The 22,262-nt window shown below is 47.7% G+C and overlaps 1 protein-coding gene across 2 annotated transcripts in view; it reads right to left on the bottom strand.

The window, feature by feature from the left end:
• Positions 1-2,788: 2,788 nt before the first annotated feature.
• Positions 2,789-22,262, bottom strand: part of SLCO3A1 (solute carrier organic anion transporter family member 3A1) — a 298,956-nt gene continuing 279,482 nt past the window's right edge. The window contains exons 10-11 of one of the 2 annotated variants that reach the window (XM_059371628.1): positions 11,985-12,227; positions 2,789-3,471 (exon numbers count right to left, since the gene is read on the bottom strand). In XM_059371628.1, coding sequence (XP_059227611.1) covers positions 3,389-3,471; positions 11,985-12,227 — 326 coding nt within the window. In that variant the 3' untranslated portion in view covers positions 2,789-3,388. Of the gene's footprint in view, positions 3,472-10,680; positions 12,228-22,262 lie in introns of those variants that run through there. The other variant, XM_059371627.1, reaches the window with a different exon arrangement.

The raw sequence follows: 22,262 nt of genomic DNA, 5'->3' as shown, positions 1-22,262 counted from the left end.
TGACGGTGTTAGAGAATTCAAGTGCTCTATGATTACATAGAGCACTTGTATGGCTATATGATTACAGGGACAGTTGACGTCTGATTCCAACGTCCTGCCCAAGACATATATGTCTCCTTTTCTCACATTGTGTTGTAATGTCTATTCGATTGCATACAACTGACCTAAGCCAAAAACTGAAATAATAATTATCATTGTTTTTGGGTGGTTCTTCTTCTTCTTCTTTTTTTGTAACAGTATATCAAGAACTGAATTACTATGAGAATATAGATGCCTCAGTACAGAACACTCCAAAGAAATGGAAGACTAGGCATGAGGGTTAGTTAAGAATCTGGATGAAGAAAGGGGCCCACTGCTATGCTGGACATAAAGCTTTCCCACTTCCATTGTGTCAGGAAGGTCATTTCAATTGCTCCTGTGGGTTGTGGCGAAGTTCTAAGTGACAAGTGATGGAGAGGAACATCATAGACAATGTGTCCTTTACAAAGGAGACCAGTGGCTTGTCCTGCAGGGTTGAGCCACTGAGCCTATTTCTTATATTGCTGGTCAAACGAATTCATGCATTTGTCATTCTGCCTTTGAGCTCTGAGTTAATCACCTTTTATATTTCACCGCTTAATTCCTTCATGAGGAATAGCAGACAAGTGGGATCGTCCATTCAAACACTCTTGACATTATGAAAATCCCTCCTTTGGGGGATCCAATAAATGCACATTTGTGCATTTCATACTTGGGAACACTGGAACTCAGGAAACTTATGATACTTTCAAAAGTGCATTCTGGAAAGCAAAAGTTAGTTTCTGCCCCATGCGTTAACTATAGACATTTCTCTGCAGAGGTACAGAAATAGTTCTGTAGCAGTAGTTCCTGAAGTAGCAAAGCCTTAAAAGAAAAAAGACAGGTTCATTGTAAAGTGGGTATACTGATAGTTTTGAATCCATATTTGAGGGTACAGAAACAGCCTGCTTTTATCTTGGTTGAGCCATGCTTGGGCGCATGACTAACCCTTTCCCAAAGACTGAGAAAAGGGTCAAGTTGGATTTTCAGATATGGATCAAGATGAACCACATGCTTACGGAGTTTAAAGCCCTGTTGGCCATGGTGGCTGAGAGGACATTGCCGAGAGCTGGATAGGAGTTTAACCTGTCAATTTTCCCTGAGTTGGCTGAGCAATTTCTGTGACCAGATCTCTTATGGATATGCTTATATATGGAAGGATGAATCTCTTGATTCCAAAAAAGCAACAATAGGTCTTTGTGAAGTTAAGATAAAATAGATGAAGAGTAAGCTTTCCAAAAATTGACCACCTTTATGGGAGGAAAGGTAGCAAGAGAAAAGAAATTGGACTATAGATGCAAAACAAATGTGAAATTCTGGACTGAAAGCATGAACGCCATAAGCAATAGCCTTCCCTTGCTTCCTTCTGCCTCCCGCTGAATTTCCAGTGCAAATGAAGCCCTGCTCCCGGGAGGAGCCAGTAACCAATTTTTCAGCTGCTTCAGCATCTTTCTGCATCGGGAAGGAGAATGTTAAAATTGCATTTTCTTGGGATCTTTACGCCAGAGAGAATAAATCATGTTGCCTTGCAAACAATAAACAATCCCATAAATAGAGGGACCAGGCTAAAAGAGTCCTTGAGGTGCCAGTGTGCTGGGTAATCAGGCCTCAGAGAAGGTAACTCGCCCAAGCATACTCTTTTGTGAGTCCATTGACTCCTTCGTGAAAAGACAACATAAGGCCGAGGTGAGTAAAGTCTCCCAGTAATACTAGCTCGACAAGATTTGATTTCGGGTGAGCTCACCTACAAAGGATGAAGCTGTCTAGGGCAAGACCCAGGCTGGAAGGGCATATGAAAAAAGTGGGTCAGTGACCAGGCTAGCCCCATATGGGGAATGGGGCCATCCTGTCTCTTGCCCAGAAGACAATGCAAGCACCGGTTTCTCGAGCTCCATTCTGGCGAGTAATGTCATGAATCTCTGATGCAAGTCAGTGGCTGACATCAACCTGACCAACCTACCCGTATGTGGTAGGAGTCCAGCCAGCAGACACAGGATGGTGGAGGAGAAAGTAGCCAATCACAAAGAGGCCTGGCAAGGACTAGGAAGACAACTGGAGCCCCATCCATGGGGTGAGGCGGTGGGAGGGATGGTCTGTGGACTCAGAGGAAGGAAGACAAATACTGTGGTTGCCTCTGCAGAGTGGGACAGAAGTCAAAGCCCCTCAGGTTGGTGTGTCTGAGACCATTTGTTATTCATTCACTCGCTCATCTACTGAGCATCTACCAAATACTAGTAGGTTGGTCCTGAAAGGAAGCCATTCCCTGCTCTCCCAGTAGGAGAACCAGAAAGGAAAACCAGACAATAACCGCACAGGACCAGAAAATGTAGCAACAGAGCTGCGTCAGGACTGTGGAGCACCTCACTCCAGCCAGAGCTGGGGTGGCAATGACTCATTCCCATTTACCACTCGACCATTCTGTGCTGGAGCGTGGTGCCTCCACACATGACCTCATTTATGTCTTATCTCAACTGTATAAAGCAGATGTCAATATTGAGGCTTGGTGGAGTCTGCTTGCTTGCTCAGTGCCACATCAGCATCAAACGCTGGGTTGAGGATTTGAAGCCAGGAACTATTTTGGCTCCAAAGCCTATGCTCTTTTGAATGACTCAAAGCCCACAAATATAGAACATCTACAGCGAGGAACACTCCCCCGAAGACTCTTTGAAGATCATTCTACCCCAAAACAACAAGAGAGAAAGATAATAGAGATTACAGCATGAGACAGAGAAAGAATTAAAATAGTGCTTTTAATATAATTTTCAGCAAATGTACAGTGTGTACTTTACATCACATATTTCTAAACTGCTCATCTGGAAAATATAAGCTGCAAAAATACAGAATACCACACTCAAAATCTATTGAGTATGTGCTTTTTTTCCCCCATCCCTTCTGTGAAACAGGGTCATTTTTACCACCCCCGTACCCTCACCCCGTTGTAATCCAGCCTCGGCTGCTATGGGAAGAGCTGTTGGAGCCTTCCATCAGAGAAGCATTCTGGAGAGGGGGTTTCTAAAGCGTGTCAGCAGGACCTCCCCACAGGAACCAAGGGAGGGATAGGCCAAAGGGAATTTGCACACCTGGTCAACATTACTCTTTAGCAACCCAGGAAAATTGCCTTGCAAGGGTTCGGAGGACTCCTGACCACAGACACCTCCTCGGTCCTCATCACAGGCCTGTGCTGGGAGCCTCAAAGGACCACTCGCTGGCCGGATAATCCACACAGGGACCCTTGGGTTCTTGGGCAGGGCAGAGCACGCTAAGTCAGGCCTGCGAGGTCTGTGGATAGTGGCGGGCTGTTCTCTGGAGGAGGAGGATGAGGGCCAGGCCCTCAGCTTCTCACAAAGGAGTCTTCTGAAGGTGAATGTGACTCGGGGCAGGTTTTCTCAGTCTCAATGTCTTGGTACTCTGTGCCTAAAAAGGGAGGAGGGAAGAAGAGCCAAGAGGAAAAAGAGATCGGTCTTTTCTGGTTTTCCTATTTTTTTTTTTTTTAAGGCTTATATAATATCATCAGGGCTTTCCAGTAGAATGGACAAGAGCAGAAGTCATGCAAGGAAATACTGGGTTTTGCTCCATGTAACCCCAAGGGGCCAGATTTTAAGCCCAGAGACCTCTGTGAAGGCCATGTCTTTCTGAGAAGCACATTTTTCTAGGTATCTATACCAACACTCTGCTAGAGGTTTCTTCTCTGGGAATGAGTAAGACGTATCCCAGTCATTAACTTGTCCTCATCTTCTGTAAGTCATCAGGGACAGGCCCTGTGTTCTGGGACACCAAGTGTCACTGCAAACCTGCTGGTGGGGTGGCTGAGTGCCGGAGAGCACCCACCTGTATCTTTTGTCATGCTTTTTCCTCCAGCATCCTGGACACTTTTCTTTCCAGCCACAGGATGCACCACACACTGCGTCAAACAGTCTCCTCACTGGGGCAAGGTTTTTGAGCCTATGCCACCCTTCCAAAAGAGATGTTGTGGCTTCATCTAAAAGACATTAAAAACTCAGCTAGTCCCTGGGATGATTTACAAGCTGGGTAGGTCTCGCTGAGCATGACGTGCGGCTCTGCTGTTCAGTGATAGGCACAGTGGAGACCTACAAGTCCCCACTCATTTACTTGTCCTCTTTAGACTCTGACCCGGTGACAGAAAAGGTGACAGTGGGGAAATGTCACTCTTTTCCTCAGGATTTTGCAGCTGAGATCTGGCTGATAGGAGGCAGCCCCTGTGTTCAGAGCAATTCAGAGGATCCTTCCTCAACTTCTGTGAGGATCAAGTTCTTGTGGTCTTGGTGGGGGTCGGGTTCTGCTGGAAGCCTGGGGAGCTGGGAGCTGGGCAGGGTAGGACAGAAGCAAGAGTTGGAGCTGGTTCTTGTGTCCAGAATGAGCAAGATAGGGGACGAGGAGTGGCCAGGACACTTCTACCGATGTGGCTAAGGTGGAAGAAGGAAGGAGGGGTGTGTTTAAAGGTCTTTGATGTTTCATTACTAAGGTAAAAGTTTTTTTTTTTTTTTTCATTTTTGATTCCTGTGCCCTACGTAAAATTTTGCAGAGGTCTCACCTCTGGCTCTTTTCTCTATGAAATACAGATTTCTGTGGGGGTTTTCCCAAGAGGAGATGCCCTGCTGGCATCGGAGCTTCCTAAGAGGCAGATCTGTGCTTTTGAGTTGGTGATGACATGGTGCAGTAGAGCACTGGTTCGGGAGTCAGACAGACCTGGCATTGGTTCCTGGTGGCCTGTGTGAACTTGGGAGCCTTCAGTAAACTAGTTAACTGATCTGTAAAAGTGGAAAAATTAGACTTACCTTTACCTGCTGTAAAGCTGCTTGGGTGCATTGCCTGGGACCATGCCTAGGACGCCTGGCATGTAGGTAGTAGGCTCTTACATGTGAGCCCCCCAACCCCTTCCTCTTTTGAGGTGCCGGACTAACCTATGTCTTGCTTGTGTTCCTTCTGTAATGCAACTTCCTACACTGCATACTTCCCATTCATCTTCTGACCTTGGATGATAAAATTGAACAGTTTTGATGAACCTATCACTGTGACAGCTCTCTTCTATTAAGTTAGCATGAATTTAAGAAAAACATTATTTTGGGGGATTTAATGGCAAGATGTCAACCTACAGAATGTTTAAACCTCCAGAAAATTTACCATTCTATTTGATTCTAGAAGAAGAACACAATCACCTTGCCTTATGGAAAAATATTCAGAATTCTATGCTAAACATCAAATACTAATTGTTGGCCTGAGTTTAATGCAAAAATAGATACATCTAGAAAGTCTGTTCCTAAAAGTCTAGTATCTGATCATAGAGTAAGACCTATCCAAGCAATGGCCAGCATTGGTATGTCTGAAGGCCCTGGGCCAGAGCCAGAATCCTGGGGTTGATGCTGAGGAACATGGCGGTGCCTGTGGGAAGTGTCTAGGGTGTCCCCACTGAAGCTGATGACCAGCCCTGAGCAATGTCTCTCTGATGTGTCAGAAAATGTATCAGAGGAGTCTCCTGTTTCCTGTTACTGTCGGCTTCTGGTAGGATACCTCATAGAAATTGATCACTGGGCACTGTGGTTAAGACCCAGAACAACACAGGAAGAAGTCCCCAGAAGGCAGCTGTCATGGTGTCCTGCTGGTTATATTAAGAGGCATGTGAGAGAGGGTAGGACCCACAGTCCATTTAAGCCCGAGTCCTCTGGAGGAGGCAGTCCCTATGGGTGGAGAGGGCTGTCTCACTTCTTGCTCAGTAGGCGGGGGTACCTGTAAACCCAAGATCACGGGCTTTGGATCCACACAGACGTGGGTTGGAATCCCAGCTCTGCTTCATGGCCTTGAGCCAATTCTGGAAGCCTTCCCTGCCTCCTCTCCTGTACGCTGATGCTAATAACAGTTCCTGCCTCACAGGGCTATTGTTGAGATTAAACGAGCTCCTATGTGTAAGAAGCTGGTTCACAGTAAGTGCTCGGTAAGTGTTAGCTACTATTATTATTAGTTTTTATTAGTGTTTACCGATTACTCCACCTGGTGTATTAGCGTCACGGTGCCAATGTTTCGTGTTGGTGGGAAGGGGTGTGAAATACTATTTGGATTTAAACTCATTCCTTTATTTCCTCCCCCATACCCATTTCACCACCTAAGAAAACAGGACAATTACTGTGGCAGAGCTATGCAGTATCGGAGCTGAAAGGAGCTGCAGCTCAAAGTCCCCTATGAGAGAGAGATGATGTTGCCTCCGTTGTAAACCCTGCCAGTCAGGGCTACTTACCTCATTCTTGGAAAATGGGATACCTGCCTTAGACTCCTGTGGGCAGTATACGTCAGGGCTGGTGGACAGCTGGCTGTAGGCCCCCTCTAGCACGTGACCTGGTCCATGCTAGAGCAGTCTCAGCTGCTGGAAACCCACCCTCCCCCCAAACATGCAGTGCTGCTTCAGAACTCAGCACACTCCTGCCCTTGGCCACTGTCTTTGTAAATAAAGCTTTATTGGGATACAGCTCATGCGTTTGTTTATACATGAGCTGCTCTCCCGCTACAACAGAGTTGAGTGGCTGTGACAGACACCGTATGCTTCTCAAAGCCTCAAAATGCTTACCACCTAGCCTTTTACAGAAAGTCTATCCACTTGTTCCTGAGGTCATCTCAGGAGAGCAGACCTCCTGCCCCATCTTTCTGGCAGATCCCCACTGCTCATTGGTTCTTGGTTCTAGACCATGCCCCATGCCCCCTCCCCGCCCCCAAACTTCCTCATTCCTGAATCCAGGAGGCTGAACTTCCCATCACCATGAATCCGCCCTCCTTGGGCCCAGTCAGAGCTGGTCTCTTAATATTGTTATTCTATTGCTTTTGTGTGTGTTCAGGTCTGTGTGGCTCATGGAACTGTGAGCTCTTAGAGGAGGGGATCGTGTCTTTTTCATCTTTGTAGCTGGTCCAGAATCTTCATCAAGGAATGAATGAATAAATACATGTTTAGAAATGGTCAAGCTCATACAGTACATCCCCAGATGAAACTAACCCTACAAAGGGAAATCACGCTACCACGTGCCTGATCTCTGAGAAGGAGGAGTTCGATCCCTGCGTCCAGGGCAGTCCCAGACCTCTGAGGTATAGATCTTTGCTTTTTGGAATTTTCCATCTTAGGCCTTTTAGCTGTCCTTTCTGCCATGATGACCAAGCACTCTGATATCCCCTACAAATTTGAGAACAGGAAGGCGAGGGTGGGTGGCTGTGGCCAGGCAAGGTAGTTTCCATGTGTTACCATGGGCAACAGGCCCCCATAAGAGGCATCTGAACAAAAAATATCTTCTTGCATATTCTACCAGTTGGGGATCCTTCAGTTTTACAGGTTTATTCATGAGCAGCCATAATCCCCCAGGGGGCTGGGTCTGAAGGCTATCATTTAGGGCAAGTTGCTCCAAGAGGTTAGGTCCTCGCACTGTTCAGAACTCAACAACGCGGACTGAGCTGGAAGCAATGGTATAACGAACAAGGAGGAAGGGCAGAGGGAGGAAGCGGAGGACGGTGGTTTATGTTCCACACTGATTTTCCAGGCTGGACTTAATTTTCACTAGCACCTTCTCTTGGAAAGCGTGGCACTTCTTAAGTATTTGGCCTGGATTCTGACGTAAAGGAAAACACAGCTCATGGCCGAGAGGAGGCTGAGGGAGAGAGCAGCAGCATGAACTCAGCAATCAAGCCCCTACTGTGTGTCTGGAACTTTCTCCCGAAACCATCAACATGGGCAGAGAAGAACAGCACAAGACAACGAATCCTGGTTTTCTCCCTTCCTCTAAATCAAACCACACCAACCACACACACAACGCTTGAGGGGTACTCCACCAAGACTGTAAGAGAAGTTTCCCCTGGCCTCCTCCTCCCTCTGCTCTTGACTGTATGATTTCTCGACACCGACCTTTATTGCTTTAATGCTGCCCAGTCTAGTACGGCTCTGGCAGGCCTGACTGGGTGGAGAAGAGATCACCCTTGTGAGGGCCTGAACAGCAGGCAGCAAGAAAACCAGCCTCGCAGGCTCCTGGAAGCCAACAGCGACTTTTCCACAGTGGGTTTCTCTGTGAGTGTTGTGTGTGTATACGTACACACACGCGCACCATTTATTTTCTCCATTTCACGTGTTCCTCAAGGAACCACCTGCTCTCGAAGTGTGGAACATAATCCATTAGTGACCAGGTTGATCCTGATTCCTGAGAAAATGCCTCCGGGGTGGTGGTGGGGTCATTCCCAGGGACTGGCCGGGAGCCCCGTATGGAACAATTCGGCAGGTCCCCTCAGAAGACCTCTCTTGCCCCTTCATTAGCCGTGAGGAAAGCCTGCGTGCGGCAGCCTTCTGGGAGTGGCAGCTTTCCATGGGGGAAGGGATGGGAAATCTCACCATGCCTGAGTGAGGGGAAACTCTAGGTCATCCCTGAAGACAGGGAAGGGGATTAAATCAGGGATTTAAATGTAGAGACACCACTTTAAAATGTATAGGCCTAATTAAAAAAAAAAAAAATCATCTCTAGAGGAAGCTATTGTACTGTAAGGTGGTTGAGAAAGAAGTGATTTTTATGGAGAGGCACACTCCTTCCTGTTTGGAAGACATTAACAAGCCTGTCAAAGGATTCCTTAGAAGCTCTTGGCTTCCCCTTATTATTTTGGCTGCTAAGTACTACCAGCAAACTCCTTACAGGGGGACTGGGAGAGGAGGCCGCTCTTGCTCCTTCATTAGCTGTGAGGTAAAGCCCACATGCTGTGGCCTTCTGGAGTGGCGATGGCCCCAGTGTGCCTTGACGCTTCCCAGCCTTCCTCCGTGGAAGTGTGAAGGAGCAGGCCAGGTTGCTGGTCGTCCCTGACAGTGGCCTCCGAACACCCAGATGTCCCAGAGAAACATCTACTTTTATGAAATGTGTTGACTTCATGTGCAGGAATAATATAGGTCAAAAAAGCTTCGTGGTCTACATGTAAGAGTTAAAGACCTCTGTCATAAGTTGCAGCTAAGGGAGGCTTTTTCATCCATCTCTGGGCATGTTTGACTATGATGGCAGAGGAGTTTGGAGCAGGAAAGAGAGAGAAGCTTGGTGTTCACCTTCTAGGTTTATTCTATCCTTACGTTTTTGTTTTCTCTAAGTCCAATGGAGCTCTTGCCAGGAAATCTTTTCATTCAAAATACCTCTGAAAACCAAACATATGACCGAGAGGCTAGAACTAACACTGTACGTACAATGGTTCTTTGTAGCACAAAAGGAAAAACCTAACACCAGGCTAGGCTTCCTGTTCTGCAGGAGGAGAAACGTTAAAACTCTAAAAGGTGACACGTCGTGCTTTACGGCCATCTTGCAATGGGGGACTTTAAGTTCAGATCTCGTTGCTGACAAAACTGAGCCCTGGAGGTGTTTTCCTTTTTCAGCTCAACATCTCCTTCATCCTAAAATCTCAAGGGGGAAAAAAAAATCCAAAATGCAAACCGTTTTCAAAAAAAACTTTCTTTTTAAAGCCAACGGCCCCATGAAAACACAAGGTCAGCGGGGCTCAGCGTGTGTGAACGGAGTTTGGAGAGCTACGCAGAAGGCAGTGACCTATGAGCAACACATTTCAAAACAAAACTCACCCCAGACCTGTACAGAACAGTTTCAAAGCCTTAGGAATGACAGAGCATACATATTTTATGCATTGGTTGGAGAACAATCCCTCCTCTTACTAGTTAACATACTGATGAGTGTCCCCATGTTCACGGACAGGGACGGACTAGAAGTAAACACACAGAAGGGTGGTTTTGGAGGCATCCTGCCCCAGGCAGCTGATCACGGTGCGGCAGCCCCGCACCACGACACAAGCTTCTCTTTGAGTCGTCCTTGCTCGGTGGGGCTTTCTCTAGTTTCCGACTGTCGCACGAACGGCCCCTTTGACAGCGTGTGTGAGAAATTGGGCCCAATGGCCGTTCTTCTTTCCTTCCTGATTCTTTGGCTGCCCTCCGGGGGAACTGCACATCTGGGTCTCGGGCAAAAAAGCCAACCAACCAACAACCTTTGAGATCTTTCTCAGGGCCACGAGTGGCCTGGACCAAGGTCACCAAGGAAACACAAAAGGAACATTTACTGGGCCACGTGTGTGCGCATGCGGGCTCTCCCATAAGCTCTGTCCTCTTACGGGAATGGCCTTAGGAGGCTGATACCGCGGACTCCCAAGAGCTTTTCCCACGATTCCCCTCCCGAACGATGAGGTTTGCCTGCTAGCTGCTGGAGAGTTAGCCACGCCCAGAACACAGACCGAGGTCTCTCCGTTCAAGACCGACCCTAAAAACAGTGACCTTTTATTGCATCGGTCATGCGGTGCCTTCCATGACCCTGTGGGTCTATTTACCAACACAGACCCCACAAATGGCTTGACAGCTCGTGCTAGGGGACCATCCCTTCTCTTGCCTATCCCCAGAAGCACCGCACCCATCCACACAGCCCACATCTAAGCGTGTCTCCTCCACGAGCTGAGAAGAACGCCTCTCGGAATGTGAAACATGAATATAAAAGGGCTTCCCGTGACAGTGATCACTGAATCACGGGGAATAAAGCCAGAAGGCGAATTTGCAATTCATCACATTATCCCCTGTTGTCTCAAATGTGATTCTTTTAAAGGCAGGCTGCATAGACACTCTTTCTCAAGCATTTTTTTTTTTCCTTCTCGTAGCACATGGTATATTCTTGTTTTTGCAGAATATCCAAATGAGGATAAAACGATAAAAAAAAATTACAATAGATTAATTGCATCCCTTGAATCACATTATATTTTTGGTGCATAAAAAAAGGAGGAAAGGAAAAACCAACCAGCGTCATAAACTCAGCCTAGAGAACTGTGTTAGTGATTGAAGGGTTAACACGGATTTTAGAAGTGGTTAAAAATAGTATTAGAGGATTATACATACAACAGTTTGAAATTCATATGCATTGCATTTTTTTTTTCTTTAAAAATGGCAAAATGTTTGGCAAATGTAAGCAAATGACTTGGACTGTATGGGTTTCACCGGCTCTGAGCAAAGTCAGTCATAGCCAGGCGAGGCCCACTGCTTCCTGAGGTCACTCTGCGGGGCTGGGGGGTGCTGCGGTGGGGGGAGATGAGGTGCTGGCCCCCCACGCCTGGCTCCCCCCCTTGGGCCCTCAGTCTTGAACATGAACATGGAGCTGGTGAGAGGTGCCAATTAGAGACTCCAGCACGGATCACCCATTAGCATCGCTGAGAGAACTCTGGGGCCTTGAACCACAGGCAGACTGGGTGAGTCGTCTACACCGTGACCCATATTGCGAGAGTTAGAGGAGGGGGCGCCCGCTCCTCCGCCTTGCCCGCTCCCCACCCTCACGAGGAGGGGGCAGGTGGCACGGGGGGGTGTGTCCCTAGTGCTTATCCTGGCCATGTTGTCAACTTGTGATGCTTAGTAGACTTTAAAAAAAAATTTGTTTTGTACGTGTATTATGTATCTCCAGAAACGTCCATTCTCCAAGCTGGCCACCACTGTTCCCTGAAATTGGCAGTGCTTGTTGCTTGCAGCTGTCGGCATCCCGAAAAAGCATGAGGTGCCTTCAAAGAGTAGACTCTGGGCCCCAGCAGGTTGGACGTCAGACACACGATCCCACGCTCTCCTTATTCTGAATTCTGTCTGGCTCTGATTTTAAGAGGACAAAGGTCGTGTTGTGTGTATGTGTGTGTGTGTGTATATGTGTGTGTGTGTCTCTGTACGGAGTTGGTTTTTTTTTTAACTTTTTTTTTTTTCCTAGGAAAAATGACCCTTGGATTACTAATACAGAGTTCAACCTCCTTCCACCACTATAAAACGGACTCCATGTTTTCACACCACTCATGATCTTCAAGGTTATAGATAAATTTTGTCCTATGGGTCTGGCTTGCGGGCACAGGGTCCCTCCCCAGATTGTCTAGGGTCAGAGTAGAGGCAAAGAACTCACTGGTGCTCAGCCCGCCCTCGTGGTTTTTGATGTAGCGTTTATAGTTTTTCCGCAGGCACTGCCACGTGGTCGTGTAGAGGACGAAGGCGGACGACTTCAGCACGATGGCGATGCTGACGTACAGGTATCTGTAGGCCACGTTGTCGTACAGGACACAGGCGCCTTGCTCCCCGCAGAACGTGCTCCAGAACAGGCAGGTGGAGTCGATGCCGGCCCCGAAGATGAGGGGAGGGGGGATGAAGCCTGCGAGAGGGGAAGGACACGTCAGGCTCCGGCTGTGCGGGCTGGCCTCCCCGCTGTCCGCACGCAGGCACCGTGCTTCCCCCTACAGGAACCCCCCACCCCCCAGGGGGCTCCAGGGAACGGGGCTGGGAAGACGAGTCTGAACCCCAGTTCGGCCTTCACCTGTGCACGGTCTTAAATGGCGATCCTATCACTCCTGCTGAGATTGTTTGAAAGACTGACCAAAGGAACCCCCGGAAAGCCTTTAGAAGGGTGCCTGGAACACACCAGACAAAAGGAATGGTGGCTGCTACTATTTTGAGAAGCAAAAGCTGGTCTTCCCGGAAGGGACCGTTCCCAGTGTGGAAGCAGTGCATCCTCCTAGACGGAAACGCAAGCAGGGACTGTACTCGGCGTATTGTGTTCTGGGGTGGCCCTTCTAAGGTTGTGTGAGTACAGGGAGCCAGGACCAGAAGGGACCCAAAGTGGAACATGAGTATGCTTTACCTTGTGTCCACACACACACACACACATACGTGCCCTTGTATGTTATGCGTGCACATGTGTGTACACAAACATATACGCATGCATACGTGTGTACACATGTATCATTTAAGATGAAAAATGCCTGCATGCTAACAATTTCCCATCCCCTTGACGTTCCCACTGCATTGAATCCTTCCGTTCTGAGCTGGAAACTGGCTTTAAAACCTTCACTAGAGAACATTTCCAAGTGCTTTCAACCAGTGATCAAAAGCGGCAGAGGGGTAAAAACTAGTCTCCTTCATTCACGTCTGTGTGTCTTGCCCTTGTCCAAGCTCAAAGGTGATCTGTCCTGGCTGCCCATTTAAAAGCATCCAAGGTGTTCCATCCTAGAAGAATTAAATTGGAATGTTTGGTGTGTGGCCGGGTCATGAGGATTGGGAAAGCATCCCCTGGTCGGGGGACGGGGGGGCGTTTCATCTGCATTATGGGAAATCAATGGAGGGTTCTTTAATACAAATTAACTGCCTCACAGAAAAAGGATCCCTAAGGCCAGAACGTGGTGCCAATCAGATCCAGGGAGAGACCTCAAAAGCCGAACGGGATCACTGGAAGCAGGTGGCAACAGATCTGAGATCCCAGCGCTGGGGTGGTCTGCGATCCGGAGTGTTCTTTCCGGGGCCAGCCCTGGAGGGTTAGAGTTCCCACGTTTTATCAAGGAAGGTCCCCTCTGAGAATCTGATGCGATGAGATGCCTTTTGCTGGACTAAGGATCTAGATCAACCCGCAAAACGACACTCATGTTTCAGGCGGTTCGTGGACCCCTGAAGTCCATCCACAGTCACCAGAATTAGAACAGCCGTGTTATATAGGCTGTGTCCCTCCATTCTGAGGGGCCCTCCAAGGGCAGCCAGGAAGGGAAACAGCACTTTCTTGGTTTTACCGACACGCCTGGAATGGGTGTGTGTGGGGGAACTGCACTGCCTCATCAGTGTTGATGAGTAGGGGCAGAGCTCCCGGGTCCCCGGGCGCCTCAGCCCTTAGCCCAGCATTACCCCTGCCTGGCTCTGCCCCTTGTGAGCCTGGAGAGAAACCCCAGAAAAGGAATTTTAGCTGTTCCCTCTTTTCAGCTTGTAGGTCAGCTTGGGTCCACCGGAGGTAAAGTCCTCATCCCAGGGTTCTCTGCCCCAACGTGTCTGAGGCCTCCTCGCCAACTGGGCCTTCTCCCCGACCCTCCAACAAGTGTCCTTCTTCATTTAACTGAACATGAGCCCACTGGACTGTCCTAACGACCAAATAAGAGAAACTCAGTCACACTCCACATTATGTAGGTGAAGAAACGGAGATCTGGAGCCAATGGAAACTGATAGATCGGGGAAACTGGGACAGATCTGGCTGTTCCTATGGCCTGGGGATCCTTTGAACCCATTCACCGATTTCTCTGGGTTTTAGGAGTTGGTGATAGCCCCCAAGTGCTCCTCCTTTCTCTTTCTTCCGTCTCTCTTGAGGCCACTTGCTCCTAGATTGCCCATTACTAGGCGATGAGGTGCTAAGACAGACAGCAGATGACAATAGTTCTGTCATGGGAAGGGACTGACAGCACAGGGGCGCCTTGCGCATCCATCCCCCGCCCCGACTCCCGCCACTGCCCCCAATGCAAAGGGACTGGAAGGGTTGCAGGCAAATCCACACTGGGCAAATCAGGTCCTATTTTCAGCACATGGGAGGAAATTTGCAATATAAAGAAGTCCTTCTTTAATACTTGCTCGAACCAAAATAGCCCTCTAAACTGCTACTATGTAACTCCTTCACGTATCCGTATCTGTGCGAGGGTTTTAAAAATATTGTGTTATCGTTAAAGTAGGGCATCCTTCTTTGTGCTAGCCGTGTCAATTTTATCCTGCCTACTGTCAAGCCCCATTACCAGATGACACAGCCCTGGAAGGAGTCAGAAAAAGCCTTCAAACAGAAATTAGAAAGCTAAGTGCCTAAAAAGTTTTTCATATTTTGGAGAGCCTTTGTGAGAGACAAGAAGGAACTTTAACTTGAGTCGAAAGCCTAGAGGCGAGTCGCTTTATCTCTTGGTGGTTCAGTTTCTTGATCTTTAAAATGGAGCTCATATCGCCTGCTAGGACAGGGTCAAGGTGAGCACCCCTACAAATTCGTGTTGTGCACAGGTCCGGTCCTCCCACATGGCCAGAGCTCCTATTATCTGATTCAAGCTATACGATTCGGGGTAACGATTTAAACTCTGGGTTTCATACTTTAAGTATAACCTTTATGAGGTTCCTTTTAGATCTCTGAAAAAAAAAAAATACTGGCTTTTCCACCCAATTCACCTTTTCCTTTATAGTGACTTAAAATTCTTCCCCAGGGGCGCCTGGGTGGCTCAGTGGGTTAAGCCTCTGCCTTCGGCTCAGGTCATGATCTCGGGGTCCTGGGATCGAGCCCCGCATCGGGCTCTCTGCTCAGTGGGGAGCCTGCTTCCTCCTCTCTCTCTCTCTCTCTGCCTGCCTCTCTGCCTACTTGTGATCTCTGTCTGTCAAGTAAATGAAATCTAAAAAAAAAAAATATAAAATTCTTCCCCAAAAGGGAGCTCTGGCTATCAGGTGTGCTGAGGGTACCAGCGAGGAAGAACTGACTGCATCTTTCCTGAGTGGTCACCCCAGCACTCACTGGATTAGTCACAGGAGGGAGGCCCACTTACGGCTAATTCTCACATGCGGCCACTCATCGTTCTGTTTATCGCTCAGGTGGGCCAAATAAGTGCTTGGGCTGTCCCTGCCAGCTACCACCTCCCCAGACGCCAACGGGAGACTCCTTTACAACAGCAGAAGTTACTGAAAAGAAACCTCATTAAAATGGAGTACGGAGGACAGAAGGGGGAAGCCATACAACAGAACTGTCCATTACAGACCCCAGCAGGGAAAGACGTACGTCGCATCTCCTACAAGAAATGGACTACCTGGAAACTCAGCCAGTGAGAACCTATCCTCCATCACCCTGAACTCTTGCTGTTTTTCTCTTGAACTTTCACTCAGGACCCTCCCGAGGTCCTCTTCCTCCTCCAGAAAGTTAACCTCCTCTCCTTGGTCTACGGCAGGACTCGCCTATGGTTTTGCTGTAGCTTACATGCCCCGAATTGCAATTCTGTTATTCTCAAATAAACATCACCCCCCTTTCTTTTCTGGTAAAATAATGGGCTTTTACTTTTAACATCCACATTATTTAGTGATCAGAGCGGGATCCAGATAAGACCTACGACAGCTCCATGAGCGAACCAGTGCTGGTGTCTGGAGCCAAGCGAGCTGCTTTCCTGGGGAGCTTAGCCTTTGCAGGTAGGTAAGTTTTCTCCTGGATTTCAAGCTCTGCTCTGTGTTTGGAGCTCTCCAGTCTTTATTCGGGATCTGTTTTAAGGCTTTCTTCTTTCTGAGAGTACTCATTTTGGCCTTTGGTAGGATTCCTTTTGGAATTAGGTCATTCCTGTTGAAAAACCATGTTTAGGACATTTTTGTTTCTCTAGTGAATACATCTCTAAGAAACGGGGTCCCAGCCCTCAAAATGCTTTGCGGGGGTACTCTCCCCCTGACACCCCAGCTGGTTTTTATGTTTAAGAACGGCCGACCCCTTTCATGCATAGTTCTAACGAAACGGGCCAACTTAACCAAAAGTCACTGGAACTTGATGGAAACTTCCATCTTCCTAAGTCAACTCTTCTCAAAACGGATTGGGCAGGCCTGGCTGTAAAATTACTAACTGAATGGGAAGCCCATCTTGATTGGTATTTTGAAGCTTCCAAACATTATCGGGAACCTGAAATTGATATTAGCTAAGACAAACAAAGAAAAAAGGGCGGCTGAGGCCACTCCTCCCCTTCCCTGTTCGGTCTCAAGATGGAGGGCAGCCCCCTGGCTCAGGTCCAACCTCTGACGCCATTTTCCTCTAACTGCTCTGCATCTCCCCTCCCCTCCCCCACGTTAATCCTTTCTCTCAACCTCCCTTTCCCTCTGAAGGAACTTCTCCCTCCTCTCCCAGACATCTTAAAACCTGCCCCTTTAAAGTTAGGTCTCCGAGCATCCAAATAAGCCCTACATTTCTGATGTTCCCTGGAATAAAGCCAAATAGCGAGCCATTGTTAAAGGCTTTCCCAAAGTGACTGAGGAGCCCCATAAGGTTTGCTCAAGAACTTAACAGAGTTATTCCCATTTACTAACCTGGTTTCTCGGATTTATATTAGTCCACATGCTTGTCGGTGAGGGCCTGGCCAAGCAATGGATGAAACTAGCCCGATGGGAGCAGCCTGAAGGGGATTTAGAGAAAGCAGACCCCTAACTTTTGGCAGGATGCTAGAACACTCTCTGGAAAGCTTTGCCGAGCAATTACAGTAGCTTTTACTAAGCCTGTTGATTGGAACAGAATTCAGGTTTGCACACAAAAGCCTGTTGAACCTGTTCATGACTATTACAATCAACTCCAAATTGTCTTTAAAGAACATTCTGGTCTTCCTTTAAATGTAGAATCCAGCTGGGGAGCACTGAACTCAATTCATTGTTTGTTACTGTTATGTACACGGTATTTTCTTTCTTTTCTTTTTATTATTGTTTTTTTGAGAGCGAGCGAGAATCTCAAGATTCTCCCTACTCAGCACGGAGCCCGACACAGGGCTCGATCTCATGGCCCTGAGATGATGACCCGAGCCAAAGCCAAGAGTTGGACATTCAACCGACTGAGCCACCCAGGTGCCCCGGTATTTATTCTTTAAAGGACCAGGATGGAACAGGAAACTGCCCACCCCAGATTCAATTTGGCAAATCAGCTCACTTGTACTGTAGATGAGTTACCTAAAATTAAGTACTAAAATTCTTAATTTTCAAGGCTGGCAAATCAACACCGCTAAACAAAACCAACCCTTCCCTGATTTCTCCTATTACTACTAAGGGCCAGGACCACGGGGCAACTAACAAGGGCTGTAGGCACCTGTAGCCTTCCATCCAGCCTTCGTGATGTCCTCTGAATTCCCCTGTGGTGGGGTTCTTCCCAATCCTCTCTCTGGAGGAGCTCAGAGAAACCAGTCTCCAGACTGGGAATGAATTTCTTTGTCTTTATTGCCCCCAGAGCTAAATTTGTATCGCTCAAGCCCCTGCCTCAGGTAAGAAACCAGTTCAAATAGTGGGGAATCTTTAATAAACCTCAACAGCTTCCCATCTCTGGACCTATTCCCCCCTGCTCAGGCCCACTGATACTCACCCTTTTCTCCTTATTTGCTTATCAGGCTCAAATTTCTTAGAAAAATATCATGCCAGAATGTCTTTTTCCTAAAGAACCTGACTGTAGTAATCAAAATAGCCAACCAAGTGAATTAAACGACCCTTTGGCATCTAGTATTTGTTCCGACTCTGCCTGCATCATGGCTGAGTCTGGGGACACCCATCATTTGTCTCTACTGGATCAGCTACCACCCCCCCCTTTTTTTTAAGATTTTATTTGTCAGAGAGAGTAAGCACAGGCAGACAGAGTGGCAGGCAGAGGCAGAGGGAGACACAAGCTCCCTGCCAAGCAGAGAGCCCGATTGGCAGGGAGCCCGATGTGGGACCCGATCCCAGGACGCTGGGATCATGACCTGAGCCGAAGGCAGCCGCTTAACCAACTGAGCCACCCAGGCATCCCAACTACCCCCCTTTTTATGGGCAAGTTGTTCCATTGATACTGGCAGGATTCACAGTATACCTCCCATCAAGATTCAAACAGACCCCGCAAAACCTCTCTCCAGAAGTAATTAATACCCTATAAATAAGGAAACCCTTCAAGGTATCAAGCCCATAATAATAAATTACAGGGCTCAAGGCTTTATTAGCCCCTGAATTAGTCTCTGTAATATCCCTATTTTACTCACAAGAAAACCCAGTGGCTGTGGATGGAAGTTTGTCCATGACCTCGAAGCAGTAACATTACTATCCTTCGGTACCGGGTAATTCCCAACCCCCATACACTACTGGTAGCTATTCCCACTCAAAGGAAATTTTCACTGTAGTTGGTCTGTGCAGTGCGTTTTTTTCAGTATTTCAGTGGATAAGATAGCGAATTATGTTTCTGATTACACCTAGCCGGGAATGCCCCAGGGGTTACAACAGAGAACTTTTCACAAGCCTCACAAGTTGATTTGGATGATGTTTGTTACGAGAGGGAGGATTTCCTTTTCTGCTCCCTTTCTTAACCTTTTTTTTTTTCTTTTGAGAGAGCACAACCACACCCACACACGTGTGCATGTGCAGGAGCAGGGGCCGAGAAGCAGAGGAAGAGCAAGAATCGTCAGCAGCCTCCATACCCAGGATCTCACGACCCTGAGATCACGACCTGAGCTGAAATCAAGAGTTGGATGCTTAACCGACCTAGCCAGCCAGGTGCCCCCCTTTCTCAAACTTCTTTACAGAACACAGCATCTACTTACTTAAAACTTTTGGCCTTTAAGGGTCAGAGAGAAACTGCAGTTGCCTCGAACTGCAGGGTCAGTTGAGGGTTGACACCAAGGACTATGTTTGGATCCAGGTAGTTTTCACAGCACCCAGAACTTCCCAAAACCTAAAACTAAGCACCATTTAACGAGGTTTTTTTTGGGGGGGGGGTGGTGGTGGGGTGGTGGCTAGATACAGTCAAAATGAGATTCCAGACTTTTCTCTAACCTCTCTATGCTTCCTAAAAATCGAGGAACCTGATCCTATCATTTGGAAAGATCAGGAAGACACAGGTTTTGAGACTTCAAAGAAAAGCCGAATGAAGCCCCGTGTCCTCGGATATTCTGATTATCAACTTCCCCTTTCCCTGCTTTTATGAGAGGGGAAGGAATGTCCTTTGAGGACCCAACCAAAACATGGGGCCACCATCAACGCCCAGGCTACTGGGGCCTCTGAGACTTAGCGATATCCCCCCAAACCCTCCCAACTCAGGGCCATTCCTGCCCCTGCCCATTGATTAAGGCGAGAAGACCCCCCCCAAACATTCTTGCGCCCCTCAAACAGAGGCCTGAATCCTCCTCACTCCTGCCCAGAGGAGAGGCAACTGGCCACCAACTTCTCACATGACTTTCTTAAGGCAGTAACCTTCACCGGCTGTTCTCTCCACTTTTTATTTTATTTTATAGGAAAATCCTCTAACTAAGGCAGATTTTTCAAGGTTTATTGGTGGTGCTCTTAAAGGATAAAAAAGGTAAAAAGGACAGGTAGGTCATTGCAACTCTTTTTGAAGTCATGAGGCAGTCCCTTGATCTGAGTTACACATCCACTCATGCTCGTGGCTCAGCCCAGGGTAAAACCACGAACATTCAAACTGACAGTCCAGTTTGCCTTTGGGGTAGCTCACAGCTTTGGAGTATTATTAAGGTTCCTGGGCATTCCAGACTGGACTCCCTAGAGGTCAAAGGAAAGCACCTTGCTAATATTTCTACAAAAGGGCTGCTCGTAAGGAAACCAATAGCCAAATCTCTGTCATGGGCCAAAGGGATGTTCTCACAAATGATCATTTGTTAAAACTGACCAGAGATGCCCGGCCATAGGCCCCAGACAAGGAAAAACAGTATTAGAGGTCTAATAATTGCAAAATAATAATAACAAAAAAGAGAGCTCTGCTTCGGACCAACTAACTTGGCCCTACCAGAAATTCTAAAATTCCCACTACTTACAATTGCACATGTATTAAACCATTGGTCTGACAAAACGATAGCGTGTATGAACCAATATTGGTGAGGAAATATTAAGAAGGCAGACAATGTGTGTGCCTCACTTGACCCCCCACCCCTCCGTCCAAAATAACGATGCAGGGAAACCTGTTTCCATTGCTGTAGGGCACTTTAAATGACCTATCGGGCCATTCGAGGTTTGCACGTGAGTTTCATCAAGTTCTAGTCATGGTTTGTACGTTTCCTCACTGGACTAAAGCTTTCCCTCACAGGCCACTGCCTCCTCGGTGGCTAAAATTCTGTAAGGAGAAATGACTCCCACCTGGGGAACTCCTCTGGACCTTCGTAGTGATCGGGGACCCCATTTTACCAGTCAGGTGCTTTGAACATCTGCACCGTTTGGCGAGTTATAGGACACTCTCATTGTGCGTTCCACCCTTGATCCTCAGGGTTTCGCGAATGGACTAACGGTGCTAGGAACATTCCACTGGCAAAATCCGTAGCTCTCCCAATGCTTGAAAGCATTGCTTTTTGCTTTCTAAATCTCAGCTCCACCCCTACTGGGATAGTCACAGGATGTCCAGCGTGCTTGGTTCCTGCCTTTTTTGGTAAGAGAACTCTAGCTGGTCTTAAGGAGTGTGTTAATCTGAGAGGTAAGTGTGCTCCTCCTCCTGGCTGACCTAAGTCCCTTGATCTGTAGCAGAACTAACTGACTTGGAGATCTGCAGACCACTGGCCTTGAGAAGGACCAGAACTTTGCCACGCTCTACGGTTGCTGGAGCCCTTGCCCTTGACCCCACAGATCACAGTACTCCTGCACATCACAAAACAGGACCCAGCTCCCTGAGCATGGACAGAATGTCTGTATCTGTAGCCAGCAGCATCGCATCTGCCCGTGACTGAAAAGTATCACAGGCCACTGCATTCCCTTTGCTGATGACCCTGAACTTTGGAAACCTCAGCGCCAGGTAGAAACCTCAGAGTCTGCCTTTTGGACAAGAGCCTGCCTTCTTCCCACGTGGTCAGCCTCCTGAATAAAGCTCATGTTCCTTTCCAATCACAAACTTGTCTCTTGGACTATCGGCCTCTTGAACGACCAGAAGCCCAGCCTGAGTCTGTTAACACGCTGGCCTACTGTTGGTAAGATACACTTCTGTGCTGTAAAGGCCTAACTGCTTCTACAGAAACAGGCATGCTTCAGTGGAACAATCTTTTCAGTGTGTCCTCCTGGGAGATGAAGACCTTGAACATCACGCCTTTGCAAACCCAACCTTTGGTCTATTGGAAAAGACACCTCCAGAAAGATTCTCTTCAACCCCGCACTGATTAACCAACACTGTGAGGCCAAATACCAGCGAAAAGATTCCTGGATTCACATGACTCATCCAGAGAGCACCAAACCCTGACTGGGCCTGCACCCCATCTGGTGACCTAAAACAAAAGATTTCCTGGCACCGAAGCAGACAACATCTGAAGGGATCCGTGGGCCAGGACTGTGAGAAGTTTCCAGGCTCAACAAAGTCTGTCTTTTTCATTTGGAAATTAAAGGACTCTAGAGTCTTACTCAAAACTTACAGTTTCTGGATTTTCAACTTCACTGTATTATTAGTAACATCTCTGAGTTCCGGCACTTGTTTTGAGATAATGATGCTGCCAAACGTCTTGGAAATTTCGCTGTTTTGCAAAAAGTTCACAAGTGATTGCTTGTGTTTATACATGAAGTGTAGCTTCTAAAACACACGTGGTGAATTTCAGGAGGGACCCGGAGGTGTCCACTGTTCTGTTCTCACGAGTGCTTTGAGGGACTCCCAGGAGAGATATGTGACTCTGGGGTTTGTCTCTGAAGTGGGACTTCCCTTCCCTGAGCTGGAGTGAGGGCCAATAAGTAGTTTCAGATGGCT

This window comes from Mustela nigripes, chromosome 13 (genome assembly GCF_022355385.1).
Source record: "Mustela nigripes isolate SB6536 chromosome 13, MUSNIG.SB6536, whole genome shotgun sequence".
Classification (NCBI taxonomy): Eukaryota; Metazoa; Chordata; class Mammalia; order Carnivora; family Mustelidae; genus Mustela; species Mustela nigripes.
The sequence above is the reverse complement of the archived record's forward strand: the minus strand, read 5'-3'. Positions and strand labels throughout refer to the sequence as shown.